Here is a 12,150-nt window from a genome sequence, read left to right as displayed (position 1 = left end):
AAAAATGGCTTAGAGGGACAAATACTTCTTGAATTGGCTTGAAACATTTGTCCTTTGAATTATTAGTCTTAACAGGCTAAAAAGTGCCATAAAAGTTACATTTTGTTCAAAGTTTGCGAGCATGAACTTCGCGAATGGCCCTTCCTAGAATTTTTAAAGATATTTACTTTCGCGAAAAGCGCCAAAATTCGCAAAAATCGTGAAAGTTTCTGATCACGAAAGTCTATACGCCTAAAGGAGTTCTTTGCATAACAATACTTTGCATGTTCGAAGCCTGTACAAATTTAGTTTGTGAGATAATGTGTTTGTGTAATGCCAAAGTTTCTCATATTACTGTGGTAATACCTGGTAAATCCTGTTATTCTAGTTCTGCAAATGTTGTCATTTAAAACCTTGCCACTCATAGCTCGAAATTCGATTAGAAAATTTTCCAAGGAGTTGTAGTAGTGAGGAGGCCATGACTGATACAAAATGTATGTCACGAGAAAATTAGTGAGAAATGTTTTACCCTTTGCATGCAAGCGAAGGTAGGTTTTGATTTTTCGAAAAAATATCTCAAGCTTTCGGCTTCAGTTAGCTGGATACAGTGTGTGTTTTCGTGATTTTGACGTTATGACGTAATTTTGACATTAAATCGTCGAAAAACACGTCATAGGTAAGATTCAAAGGACGTCATTATACATTATACGTTGGACGTTATTATACGTCATTATTGAAAAACGGCGATAACTTCAAATCTAGTATGCAATCATCACACAATTTTGACTGAAGACGTTGATTATTAATTCAAAAATATTTCAGAATCTTTAATCTCCAGTCAAAATTTGGTGTTGATTGCTTTAGTTAATTTGAAGTTATCGCTGTTTTTCAATAAGGAGGTCTTTTGAATCTTACCTATGACGTGTTTTTTCGACGAATTTCATGATGTCAAAATCAGTTTTTAACCAATATCTTGAAATTGGCTTGATTTAAAATTTTGACACAGCACTTTCCGTAACCATCTCGTTAATACTCTTCTTTTGAGCTATATACAAGAGTTTAGGAATACAATGGGCATCGGTGGAAAAATCAGGAAATAGGTTTTGATCTAGGCGGTAAGTGCCTGGGAGCTGAGAGTAGGTGTGGTGCTCCACCCCAGCACTCGACCTTCCAGGTCTAGCACAAATAGAAAATGAAACGAGGACTTCCTCACTCCCGTCTCCGCCTACAGCCAACAGATGAATATACTAACTTACCACTTACTAGTCAACCTTTTATCTGTCAACACAGACTATCCACCAAAACTTTCCCAACATCAGCGGAAGTTGTGATAGCGGGTGGTGGAATCATTGGTACATCCATTGCTTATCACTTAGCAGAACTTGGTTGGAAAGATATTTTTATCCTCGAGCAGGGAACGTAAGTGTGACATTATTTGTATTTCTTTATAGAAAGGCTAAATGATGACCGTGCATGGTTGACTTTTACCAGACTTTTGCCAGGGGCAATTATCAGTTACCATTATAACATCGATTTCCTTCCTTTATCGTCTCATTTGGAACTTTAACACCAAGCCCTTGTGTTCGTTGCTAAGTGCTTCAACATTATTTGTTATGGCACAAACACGGGTGAAAGACTTCGTACTTAATTCAAAATGGTGAACTTGATACATCTCCGCTTTATGCTCAGTAATTAAGGGAAGGGTCAAGTGGGTTAAGTAGGGAAATAAAAGGATAGAAGTCCTCCTCCAAACACTCCTGTCTCACAGCCCCGGTGAAATTTCTTTCCGCAGTGAGGATCTAAATTTCTATCTAAATCCCACTGGGGATAGAAATTCTATTATTCCAAGGTTAAAAAATCCAGTGGGGATGGTTTTGGTGTGCAATTTTTTCCATTGAATTTCAAAAGGAGATGAAAACAAGGTCGCTTTCCCAGTGGGGTTGAAATTGTAGGGTATTTTTCCACCGGGGACTAACAAATTTTTCAGTGGTTTGGGGGGGGGGGGCCCACCGGGTCTTTGGGTGGCCCCACCTTGGTCTTTGACACAGGGGTGTCCCTACCTTAGGGTAGACAGATAAAAAGAGAAAGGGAGCTTTCGTATGGCCCTTGGCTGCGCTTTCAAAGTTACTTATAATACAAGACACCCTAGAGGTAATAAGCTTAAAATCTATCCTTAACAAAGGTTATCTTAGAAAATTGAGTACCTTTTTCCCTTCCATCTTTCAGTCCTGGTTGTGGCACATCATGGCATGCAGCGGGCAATGTGATCAGTTTGAGAGGGAATTATATTGACACACAAAATGTTTTGTATGGTCAAAGTTTGTTTCAACAGTTTGAGAAAGAATACGGAGTTGGTGAGTGCATTGTTCTTCTGCTTGGTATTAGTTGCTCTCAACCTCGTCCCCGTGTATCCCAGGCTTTATTTACGTTACTTATGCACGCCAGAGAATATTATCTAGCGCTATCAGTAAGCATAAAAAAGCTGATAATACACAGGGAAGGAGGTTGATTTGAGTTGCTCTAGGATATGTTGGAGAGTAAAATTGAGCAAAATCGACCCTTACGGTGCATTTTCTTGACGACTTTTGATTTTTTTGTCCGATTTAAGGCAAAAGTGATTTTTTTTTTCCTAAAGAATTTTTTATTTATCACTTTTAGCAACCTTAAAGTGCAGCACACCTACAGTCGGTCGCTTAGCTTGAGAGCCCCTGTCAGCGGTTTTACTGCGATATTTTCAAAAGGTCATTTTACCAATGTTTTAATCATAGATACCATAGATTCTTGCACTGAAATTGGAAGAAACTGAATTTTTTTTCTATTTCAACCAAAAAGAGTTTGCTAAGATTCTGATGAATTTTTCTCTATCGACAACCCAACCAAAATTTACTCAGAGATCATTAAATTAGCAAGCTTTGAATTTGGATTACAATAAGAAATGAAATCTTGTACCCAGAGTCACTTACACGCAATACAATCCTTTCAGGGGGTTAACGCACTTTCTTTTAACACCCCCTGATCTTTTCGTGAGCACTATCAGAATCATAAAAAGCAAACTAAGGGACTGGGTTCGAGTCTAACAGACATGTAGTAAAAGCATTCTAATTTTTCATTCAACTTCAGGATACAAGAAATGTGGTAGCCTCAGTTTAGCACAAACAGATGAAAGAGCGAAATTTCTGAGACGCATGGAAGTCATGGTCAAGTAAGGTTTGATCCCGTGAGGTACTAGGATTGGATAATGCCGGCGGGTATGATGTACAGACCTTCCAGAAAAAAAACTACACAGAGACAACTTTTTCAAACCTTTAACCCAGCTGGCACACAACGTTGTTTCAACGTTAATCTAACGTTCACAACGTCCATATAACGTTAAAAGAACGTTAAAACGACGTTGTGTGCCAGATGGGAAAGATTTTTTTTACCTTTGCTGTTTTTTTTTTAACGTTTTATAGCGGTTTTGGTGGCGAATGTTATTTGGTGTCACCAGCAGAAGCCCAAAGACTCAATCCTCACATCCAGATAAATGATATTAAGGTAAGGCTTGAAATTTTCGTTTATCTTTTCCTGAATTGAACACGTTCACTTACAAGCTCTTTTCAGAAATCAAAACACTTACCTCGTGGAATTTCATCTAAAGTTTAACTTTTAGAGGCTTCTGAAAACTAGTTTACTGGTAGTCGACTGCGAACATGTTAGATATTGTGATTGTTGTAGAATCATGTTGAAATTAAATCGATGAACATTTCATCATTTCTTTCCAGCTTGGATTATTCTCTCCCAACGACAATGTGGTTAATCCAACAGATTGCATCAATGCTTTCTTAAATGGTGCCAAGAAAAATGGTAAGTTTGAAGTATTTACTCCTTTATGAATTAAAATGACACGAGTATGATCTCAATATTTGGTTAACAGTGTAGCAAACATAGCTCAAAACTGTTCTGTGTATGTAATAATATAAATCTTTGGCTAACCGAAAGAATTGCAGCCACCAACGGAGGGCTCAGCACCATTTGCAGACATTCGATTCAAAGAAGATGTTAGACACCTCCTAAGTGAAGATATCAAAATTAATCCTCCTAAACGAAATATCAAAGTTGTGCAGGCTGTCCGAAAAAAAGTATCAAGCTTGAACATATAATTTATTAGAGATACTGTGTTTTTTTGGTATCGTTGCTTATCGTTGCTAATTTTGTACATATCTGTTTTGATACGATACTTTTATTCCGGACACCCTGTATAGTACTACAATTCACGAGAAAAATAACGATGACATTTACAAACATCATACAGCGTGCATTGTTAACTTTTCTAATCAATCAAAACACACCTTTATAGGAAGCACTCGACTATTAGAAGGTGTGGAAGTTGAGAGAGTTGGTTGTGAGGGGAGGCGAGTAACACACGTTCAAACAAACAAAGGGACCATCAAATGCGACTTTTTCGTCAACAGTGCTGGTCTGGTGAGTTTCATTGTCGTTTATTGTCAATCTTGTACCCAGAGCCCCTTGTACCCTTTTTTGATTTCACTGATAACCGTAAAAATTATGAAAAATCAAGCTAAGGGACTAGAACGACATTCATATAATATGTCTGTCTCATTGAATCTTTGTCATCTCGTAGAGTTTAAAATATTTGAATCTAGTAGAAAAAGTCATGAAACCTATCGTGAGCTCCACACTTTAGCTTTCTCTGAAGTTTAACCTGTGGTGACGGACAGAAAGAATTTTATCGCGCATGTCTCCATCATATTGAAAAGAATCGAGATTTGTCGTTACAGTGTTTGAATATTACGGAATATTACGTGTACTTACATTCCGGGGGGGCACTCGATTCAAAAACGACCATACGTGCGGCCCAAAATTAGGCCTTAGGAACCGAACCCTGAAAGTTTTTTTTGAACTTTTGAACTTTTCTAGGCAAAACATAGTCAAATTTAACACCCATAGAGTGCATTTTTCTCATCTTTACTCATTTCAACCCTTACAGTAGTGCACTTTGGGAAGAAGCGACCGTAGTACAGTGTTAGAGCATCCGGCTACGGTTCGCAAGGTTGTGGGTTCAACCCCCAGCCGGGTCATACCAAAGATTCCCAAAATGGTACTTGATGCCTCTCTGCTTGATGCTCAGCAATTAAGAGAAGGATCAAGGGTAAGTGGAGAAATCCAGGAAGAAAGAGTGGCGCCCTCCCCTACCTTCGGGTAGATAGCTATCGAAAGAGGAGCCTTCGGGTCGCCTCCGACTGCGGTCGCAGACTTACTTACTTGGGAAGTTTAGTGCCCCCCTCCGGGCTCACATTGCATGAAACGGCAATACGATTTGATTTTTTTAGGAACACCACTGAACTTAAAAATATGACAGGTCCTACTGATACTTCTATTATTTTTTTCAGTGGGCTCGAGAACTTGGCCAGGTGAGATTACTCTCTTGTATTGAATTCTTGTATTCTTGTATTTACTTGGCTGTATTTCTTTGTGTGTTTTAGTTGGAGAGTTATGTAATGCAATTTTTTGCTCAGAATTTCATGCTCTCTCAGATGGTACCAATCATTTTCGTTTATTTTGACTTTTAAAAATCAGCTATTTTCCTACCCCTTTTTTCCCTTGCAGTTTTGAATATGGCGTCACTATTTTGATCATAAAAAGTTTTCCCGGGCCTAATCCGCGTCCTCCCTCTCAAAAATATCTTGTAATATACTGTTCTTTGGGATAGACTAATAATGGTTAGGTCGTAAAAAAGCTGTCACGAAACCCCAGGCTTGGCCCCCTACTATTACTCGAATACTTTAACGTTGACTTGCAAACCTTCTACGTATTCTTGTAAAACGCAGTCTTGCTCCCTGTGTATTATCGGTTTTTGATGCTTGTTGATAGAGCGCCCAATAATGGGAAACATATAATCATGTGGAGTCGGTAACGTAATAAAGCTTGGGATACACGGGGACAGGTTTTTATAAAAAGTTGTATCTTTAAAGAAATCAGATATTCCAGTGCAAGTACCCTTACACGCATGTCAACATTTCTATATCGTAACCAAACCATGTGGAGTTGACTCCATGATGCCCATAACACGTGACTATGATTCCTTCGTCTACACGCGTGAATGGAGTGGCGGTTTTCTTACTGGTGGGTTCGAACCAAAACCTCTACCATGTTTCCATGACAACATACCTGAGAAATTTGAATTTCAATTATTGGATGAAAATTGGGAACAGTTCAGTAAGTATATTAATTAATTGGGAAATCTGGCTCTGTCATCTAAAAAGAGTAGTACGGTTTTGGGCTACTGGTTGATTAGTGAAACATCATTATTGTATTTCGTTACAGCATGCGTTCGTATTCCAAATCACTCTCATACGACAATTTTTATTTTCATAAGAACTCTTTACAAGCGCTATTCCCGGACGCTTGCTAGTCTAAGCTACGCGAAGGCTAACTTTAAACGCTACCTACAATTTTGACTTAGAGCTGAAATTACATGAAAATTCATGCAATAATAGCAAAAATTACAGACTTCCTTTTTATCTCACAGTGCCATTGATGGAAGGTATAAGTAACCGATACCCGTTGATTGAGACAGCGGAAGTACGGTCCTTCGTCAACGGGCCAGAATCTTTCACTCCAGACTATCATCCTCATATTTCAAAATCAATGGAGGTAAATATCTTTTATTAAAACAAACTATATTAAAGAACTAAAGATTATCAACCTTTTCCAGGCAAAGAACTTACTCCAACCATTTTACAGCAACATTTTCAATGTCAAATTTTTCAATCCTCTTTGACACCTCCTTCTCACAGACCCGCTACATGTTTTTTTTATAAGCAAGGGTATGCCCCTTGGTCAGGCTCGTGTATGCTTAAGTTCTCAAAGCATCCAGGCATAGTTTATGCTTATTACATGCTTAATAATTATGCTTATGATTCACCCCGAGCCAAGTTTTTTAATGAAATTTCAGAAATTTTGTAAAAAAATTGTTCAGATTTTGGGAGCAGTGGAATGTAACTAGCCGTGGATAAAAATAAAACAAAAACAGATAAAAATGACCACTTGAAAAATATTTTAGGCTGACATATATGCTCATGTTATGCTTAGGAATTCTGCAAATCTGAGCCTTCATATGCTTATAAGTGTTATGCTTATAAAAAAAAAACATGTAGTACCCCTTCCTACTGTAAAATTTGGCCAAAATATTGGCTAATAAAAATTTTTTACTATTGAAAAGGTAATTTCATGCGGTTTACTCCCCATTAAATTAAGTGGCCAAAAATTATAACATGCATTGAATAAAAAAATGTGAAAGGTGTGAAATTCAAATTTGTAAACCACCCATTAATACCTTTTCGGCATTTATTTCTTTCAGTTGGATAATTATTTCATCGCAGCGGGTATGACATCTTTCGGAATTGCTTTCAGTGGAGGTACCGGACGTGTGCTAGCGGAACTGATAACATACAGAGAGTCTCCGAATTATGATCCATACACGGCAGACATTCGCAGATTGGAACCTGGGTGTAACAATAAGAAAAGATGCAGAACTGGAGCATTGAACACACTCGAAAACACCTTTCTTCTTAAATATCCAGATAAATGTTACGCTTCCCCAAGAAATATCCTGACCTCTAGCGTACATACCCACCTTACTGAGCACGGGGCAGTTTGGATCAAAGATTATGGTTGGGAAATTCCTACTTACTTTAAAGAAGAAACTCAAGGTATATATCAAATATCAATATATGAATCGTTATGTGATGAAAAATTGAAAAGTATAGCTCCGTAAACGAGTTAAAGGGCCCTTTTCTGTCAATACCTAGAGCAACTTGAACCTATCGATTTTATTGATGGACGCGATACGATTATGAGTGCTGTATCAGAATTGGTATGATAAAAACAAACTAAGGGACTGAATTCGAGTTTGTTTTTTGCCTTGTGATTTTCAACCTTACATATTTAGATGAATTCCCTGGGTCATTTGGTCGACCAGCATGGCTTCAAAATGTTCAAGATGAAATCAAAGCAGCCAAAACATCGATTGGGATCGTGGATTTGTCTTCTCAAAGCGTTTTCAAATTGATGGTAAGTTTTTGACGTTTATCTTTCACGATTGAAGCTCGTAATTGAAATTGAATGAAAAACAATTCAACGAATAAATTTGTGAAAGGGTAGTATTTAAAGTTGTAATTCCCCAACAAATATCTTAAAGGTTTTGTTTTTGCATAAGTGTTCCCGTTTCATATCAGACACATATTTCATATCGGGACAGTGTCCGCCTATTGTTATATTATGCTGATATAAACAAAAAAATGCTTTTTCTTATGCTTCACATCCGTGTCAATCCAATGTGAAAAAGCTTGTGAATTAAAATTGATGAGTAAGCAAATGATATCACTCTTATTTAAAAACAAAACCTTTAAGACAGAACATTCTAAACATTTTGGCAATACATCAGTCCCCTGGACCCCATTATCCAATAGTGGCCGAGAATTCAACGCTGACAGTAGGGGATGGTCCCTCTCGGACCAGATCGAAGGATGATAATGAGGGGATGGGGGACCATGTAAAGTGTTTCAGATACAAATTGGGGGATTGTGGCTGTGTAAAAAAGTGAGAGTTACTATTTTATACACTTCCAGGAAATAAAAGATGGATCACTGCTTGATGTATTGGAGGAGATATTACCATCAGATACTTTTAATGCATTAAGAGCTGGAAAGACATCTATGGTTACACCCGTGATCAACAAACATGGTAGATGCGTTGCTAAGGCAACTGTTAATAAACTTTCAGACAGGTAAAATAAACGGTTATAAGAACACCAGGTCAATTTCGGTCAAAACCTAAAAATAAACTAAGAACGATCCAAGCCTCAGATTTCAGAAATAGCTAAGAAAATTGCTGACTTTAAGTTTTTCTTAACTTAATAAAGGAATAAAAAAGCACTAGGAACAGTAAAATTTAAGAGCTGTCGAGGTTTCGTTTCAACCAAATACTCAACGATTTAGGAGACTACGAAAAAGAAAACTATTTCTATTCCAGCCGGCACACGACGTTGTTTCAACGTTTATCTAACGTTCACAAAGTCCATATAACGTTGGATGAACGTTGAAACAACGTTGTGTGCCAGCTGGGATTTGACATGTTTTTTTCTTAACCATCAAGCATCCTGTTAACAACAGATCCGGTCAGTCACAATTATCTAAACACCATGCTGGAAGAACTCCTTCACAAAGATAAACATTCAAAACGAGTCATCCTGCAAAATGTTACAGATGCTTATGGATGTTTTGGTGTGGTGGGCCCTCAAACGAGGAGCTTGCTGGAAAGTTTGATTCCCCCTCCAGATAATGGTATGGTGAAGCATTTGGAAGGATGTGAAGTACTGGATGTGGGATATGCAAGCAATGTGATCATTCATCCTGCTGCTTTTGGTGACGGATTTCATTTGTTGATTCCTACCAATGTAAGTTCTCCTTTCTGGTCTATATAGAACACCCCGTTCTCAAAGCCCCGGTGGGTCCCCCCCCCCACTGGAAAAATAACATCCCCAGTGGAAAATTATTCTCGAATTTTTTGTCTCCATTAAATATAATCATAAGTAAACAAATCCTCACTCCTAAATATTGTGCTATTTTTTCATCCAACTGAGTATTCTAAGAATGCTTACCTTTACGAACACCCCTTTTAGCAGATCAGATAGAATTTTTTCGCGGCCAGTGAGGGTGAAAATAACGGTCTAAAATTCTTACTTGAAAACAGTCGAATTCAAATACACATGAAAAACATATGAATACCGATTCTCATCAAGTTTCAGACCGTTATATTCCCCCTCGCTGGAAGCGAAAAAAATCCTATCTGGTCTGCTAAAAGGGGTATTATTAAAGGTAAGTAACTCACACAGATGCAACTTAAAAAATAGAATAGTAAAAATGATTTTGTAGTTGCCAGAAAAATGTTTAATTTTGGACCAAAGCATTATATATGCATTATATATGCCTAGCGAGCGGCTAAAACTTTTCGGGTAACACATTCGTACTTGTATACGTGGAGATTACAACAATCAACAAATAAAATGACTATTAATATTTATTTTAGCAATGCCAAGGTCTATACCAAGAACTAATGACTGAAGGTATAAGTTACGGCATACGAAACATCGGCCATTATGCATGGGACAGTTTGCGTGTGCAGAAAGGGATTGGAAAAGTACCAAATGAAATCGGGTTGAACACTCCAAGTGAAGTGATGAAACAATATTCAACTGAAGAGGTGAGGTCATTTTACAAAGTGTTAGCCGGCGTAGACCACTTCTCACTTGGTTTGGTTTGTTTTTGTGATCTCGCTAAGTCTCACTTTTGTTTTAGATTTTCAGCTTGACAACAAAGGTAAAAGAGACAAAGTTTGAGGGCAAAATTGGGGGCATTTGTCTCCATTATCCTGTATTTTAATGCAATTTCGCTAGACTAAACAAGACAAACCAAAACATAATGACATCACAGTGAATTGGTCTATAAGAGAAGACAAAAGCTTATTTATGTTTGTGCGATGGAGACGGGTAGCTTCTGATCTGTCCTGATTCGATCCTAACTGACTGAGAACGGTGTGAATTCGCACTTTTACTTCTTCTTTTTTGCGGGCCAGAAATGTGGATTGTTTTAAATTGTTTCAGTCACGCCACCGTCCTCAAAAAGGAAATTACGTAAACTCGCTAAGGAGTAGCTAGGCTGCACGCATCCCCTCTGATATAATTTGATATAGGATGGATGTGACAAAATTATGTAAATTTATGCAAATTTTGGCTACCCCAAATTGGGGGTAACTCTCGGACGAGAATTTCATACACGATACGCATCCCCTATAACAAAAAAATTCTGGGGATGCGCGCAGCCTAAGGAGTAGAGAGAGAGAGGAAGGTTCGTGAAAGTAATGGCTTAGGGAAAGCTACTGGTGTAAAGGATAGATAAGTAGTAAACAATTACTTTTTAGCCAGCACTTGTATCTAGAATATGAAATACAGGGTTGGGAGAGAAAAGTTTTAACGTTCTTCATCACCGAGTTTATTCACATAACAATTATTTCGTTCTTAGGGATTGCCAAACATCAAACTGCTGAAGATTGAGATTACCGAAGATGAGATTTGGCCAATAGGAGGTGAAGAGATTATCCACAAAAAGTCACAACAGACGTTGGGTGAAATCACGTCCATCGGTTATGACGAAGAAAAATTGGATGAAGTGTACACTTTAGTGGATATCAGCATGGAGGTTGAAGAAAAGGATGTTTTGGTAAAAACTGCTAGTGGAAACTTTAAAGCAAAATTTATTTCTTATTTTTTTTAAATAGGTGTACATAATATATGTATCTATCTGCAAACGTCGCAAACGCGAACACTTGTTTCGTTTCTTCCAAGGACTCACCAGTACGACTCGGGTAAGCGAGCATAAACTGCTCTTGTCACCAGAGTGCATATAACACTAAGTGTTGATTTTTGCATAATAGAATGTGGTGTAAACTATGTAGCCAGAAACATGATATCTTGTACTTGTTAAACGAAATTAGGAAATTATGATCTCAACGAGTCTGCTAAATGACTAAATGGCACGTAAGCACGTTGGGCACGTAAGGCACGTGAGCACGAAGGCACGTCAGGCATGTAGAGCACGAAGGCACGTTAAAAAATGAGGGCACGTGGGCACGTAGGGCACTTCTTTTAGCAGACTCGATCTCAACACAACATTCTTAAAGGCTTTTCGCACGTGTTAAATTGAAAAAATTAATTCGATTGGCGTCCGTAATATTCACCCTTCAAATAGTTGTTTATAAGAGATTATTATTGATTTTTTGAATTTTAATTTTTCAGCAATGATGTATGTATATTTTTGAATTGATAGGAGTTTTGTCAAAATAAATTATGTATTATAGAAAATGTAAATTTGACTTCAAAGAAGAATTTTCATCTGTAGTATTCATGATATGCACCACTGCAATGTCCTTTGACATTACATCACGGAACCAACAGCTAATTGGTTGTAAGTGACAGTAAAATCAGTCAATACGTCACTTTCAACCAATCAGCTATTGGGTGGAATGGAAGACATTGCAATGGTGCATATCATGAATAGAAGTCCAAGAATGGTCCAATAGGGATCAGAATATAGCCTGGAAGTCTATAAGATC

The 12,150-nt window shown here is 37.7% G+C and overlaps 1 protein-coding gene across 1 annotated transcript; it reads left to right on the top strand.

The window, feature by feature from the left end:
- The first annotated feature begins 452 nt into the window (after nt 1-452).
- LOC136817244 (pyruvate dehydrogenase phosphatase regulatory subunit, mitochondrial-like) lies at nt 453-11,882 on the top strand. The gene is made up of 16 exons (XM_067073579.1): nt 453-527; nt 1,270-1,398; nt 2,206-2,333; nt 3,100-3,181; nt 3,432-3,513; nt 3,741-3,822; nt 4,316-4,440; nt 5,370-5,390; nt 5,952-6,195; nt 6,509-6,633; nt 7,340-7,691; nt 7,931-8,052; nt 8,610-8,767; nt 9,136-9,436; nt 10,069-10,242; nt 11,061-11,882. Exons 1-16 carry the CDS (start codon nt 472-474, stop codon nt 11,310-11,312), a joined length of 2,433 nt encoding a protein of 810 aa, XP_066929680.1. The 5' UTR covers nt 453-471; the 3' UTR covers nt 11,313-11,882.
- Nucleotides 11,883-12,150: the final 268 nt, after the last annotated feature.

The sequence above is a fragment of the Clytia hemisphaerica genome, unplaced genomic scaffold (genome assembly GCF_902728285.1).
Source record: "Clytia hemisphaerica strain Z4C2 unplaced genomic scaffold, Clytia hemisphaerica genome assembly, whole genome shotgun sequence".
Lineage (NCBI taxonomy): Eukaryota > Metazoa > Cnidaria > Hydrozoa > Leptothecata > Clytiidae > Clytia > Clytia hemisphaerica.
This window is presented reverse-complemented; position numbering and strand designations above follow the sequence as displayed.

Excerpts from the sequence above, each read along its gene's own strand:
- LOC136817244 (XM_067073579.1), top strand. The coding sequence starts at position 472 with ATGTATGTCACGAGAAAATTAGTGAGAAATGTTTTACCCTTTGCATGC. Across the intron at positions 528-1,269 it reads CCCTTTGCATGCAAGCGAAG|ACTATCCACCAAAACTTTCC; the intron begins GTAGGTTTTGAT and ends CTGTCAACACAG. Across the intron at positions 6,196-6,508 it reads TGAAAATTGGGAACAGTTCA|TGCCATTGATGGAAGGTATA; the intron begins GTAAGTATATTA and ends TTTATCTCACAG.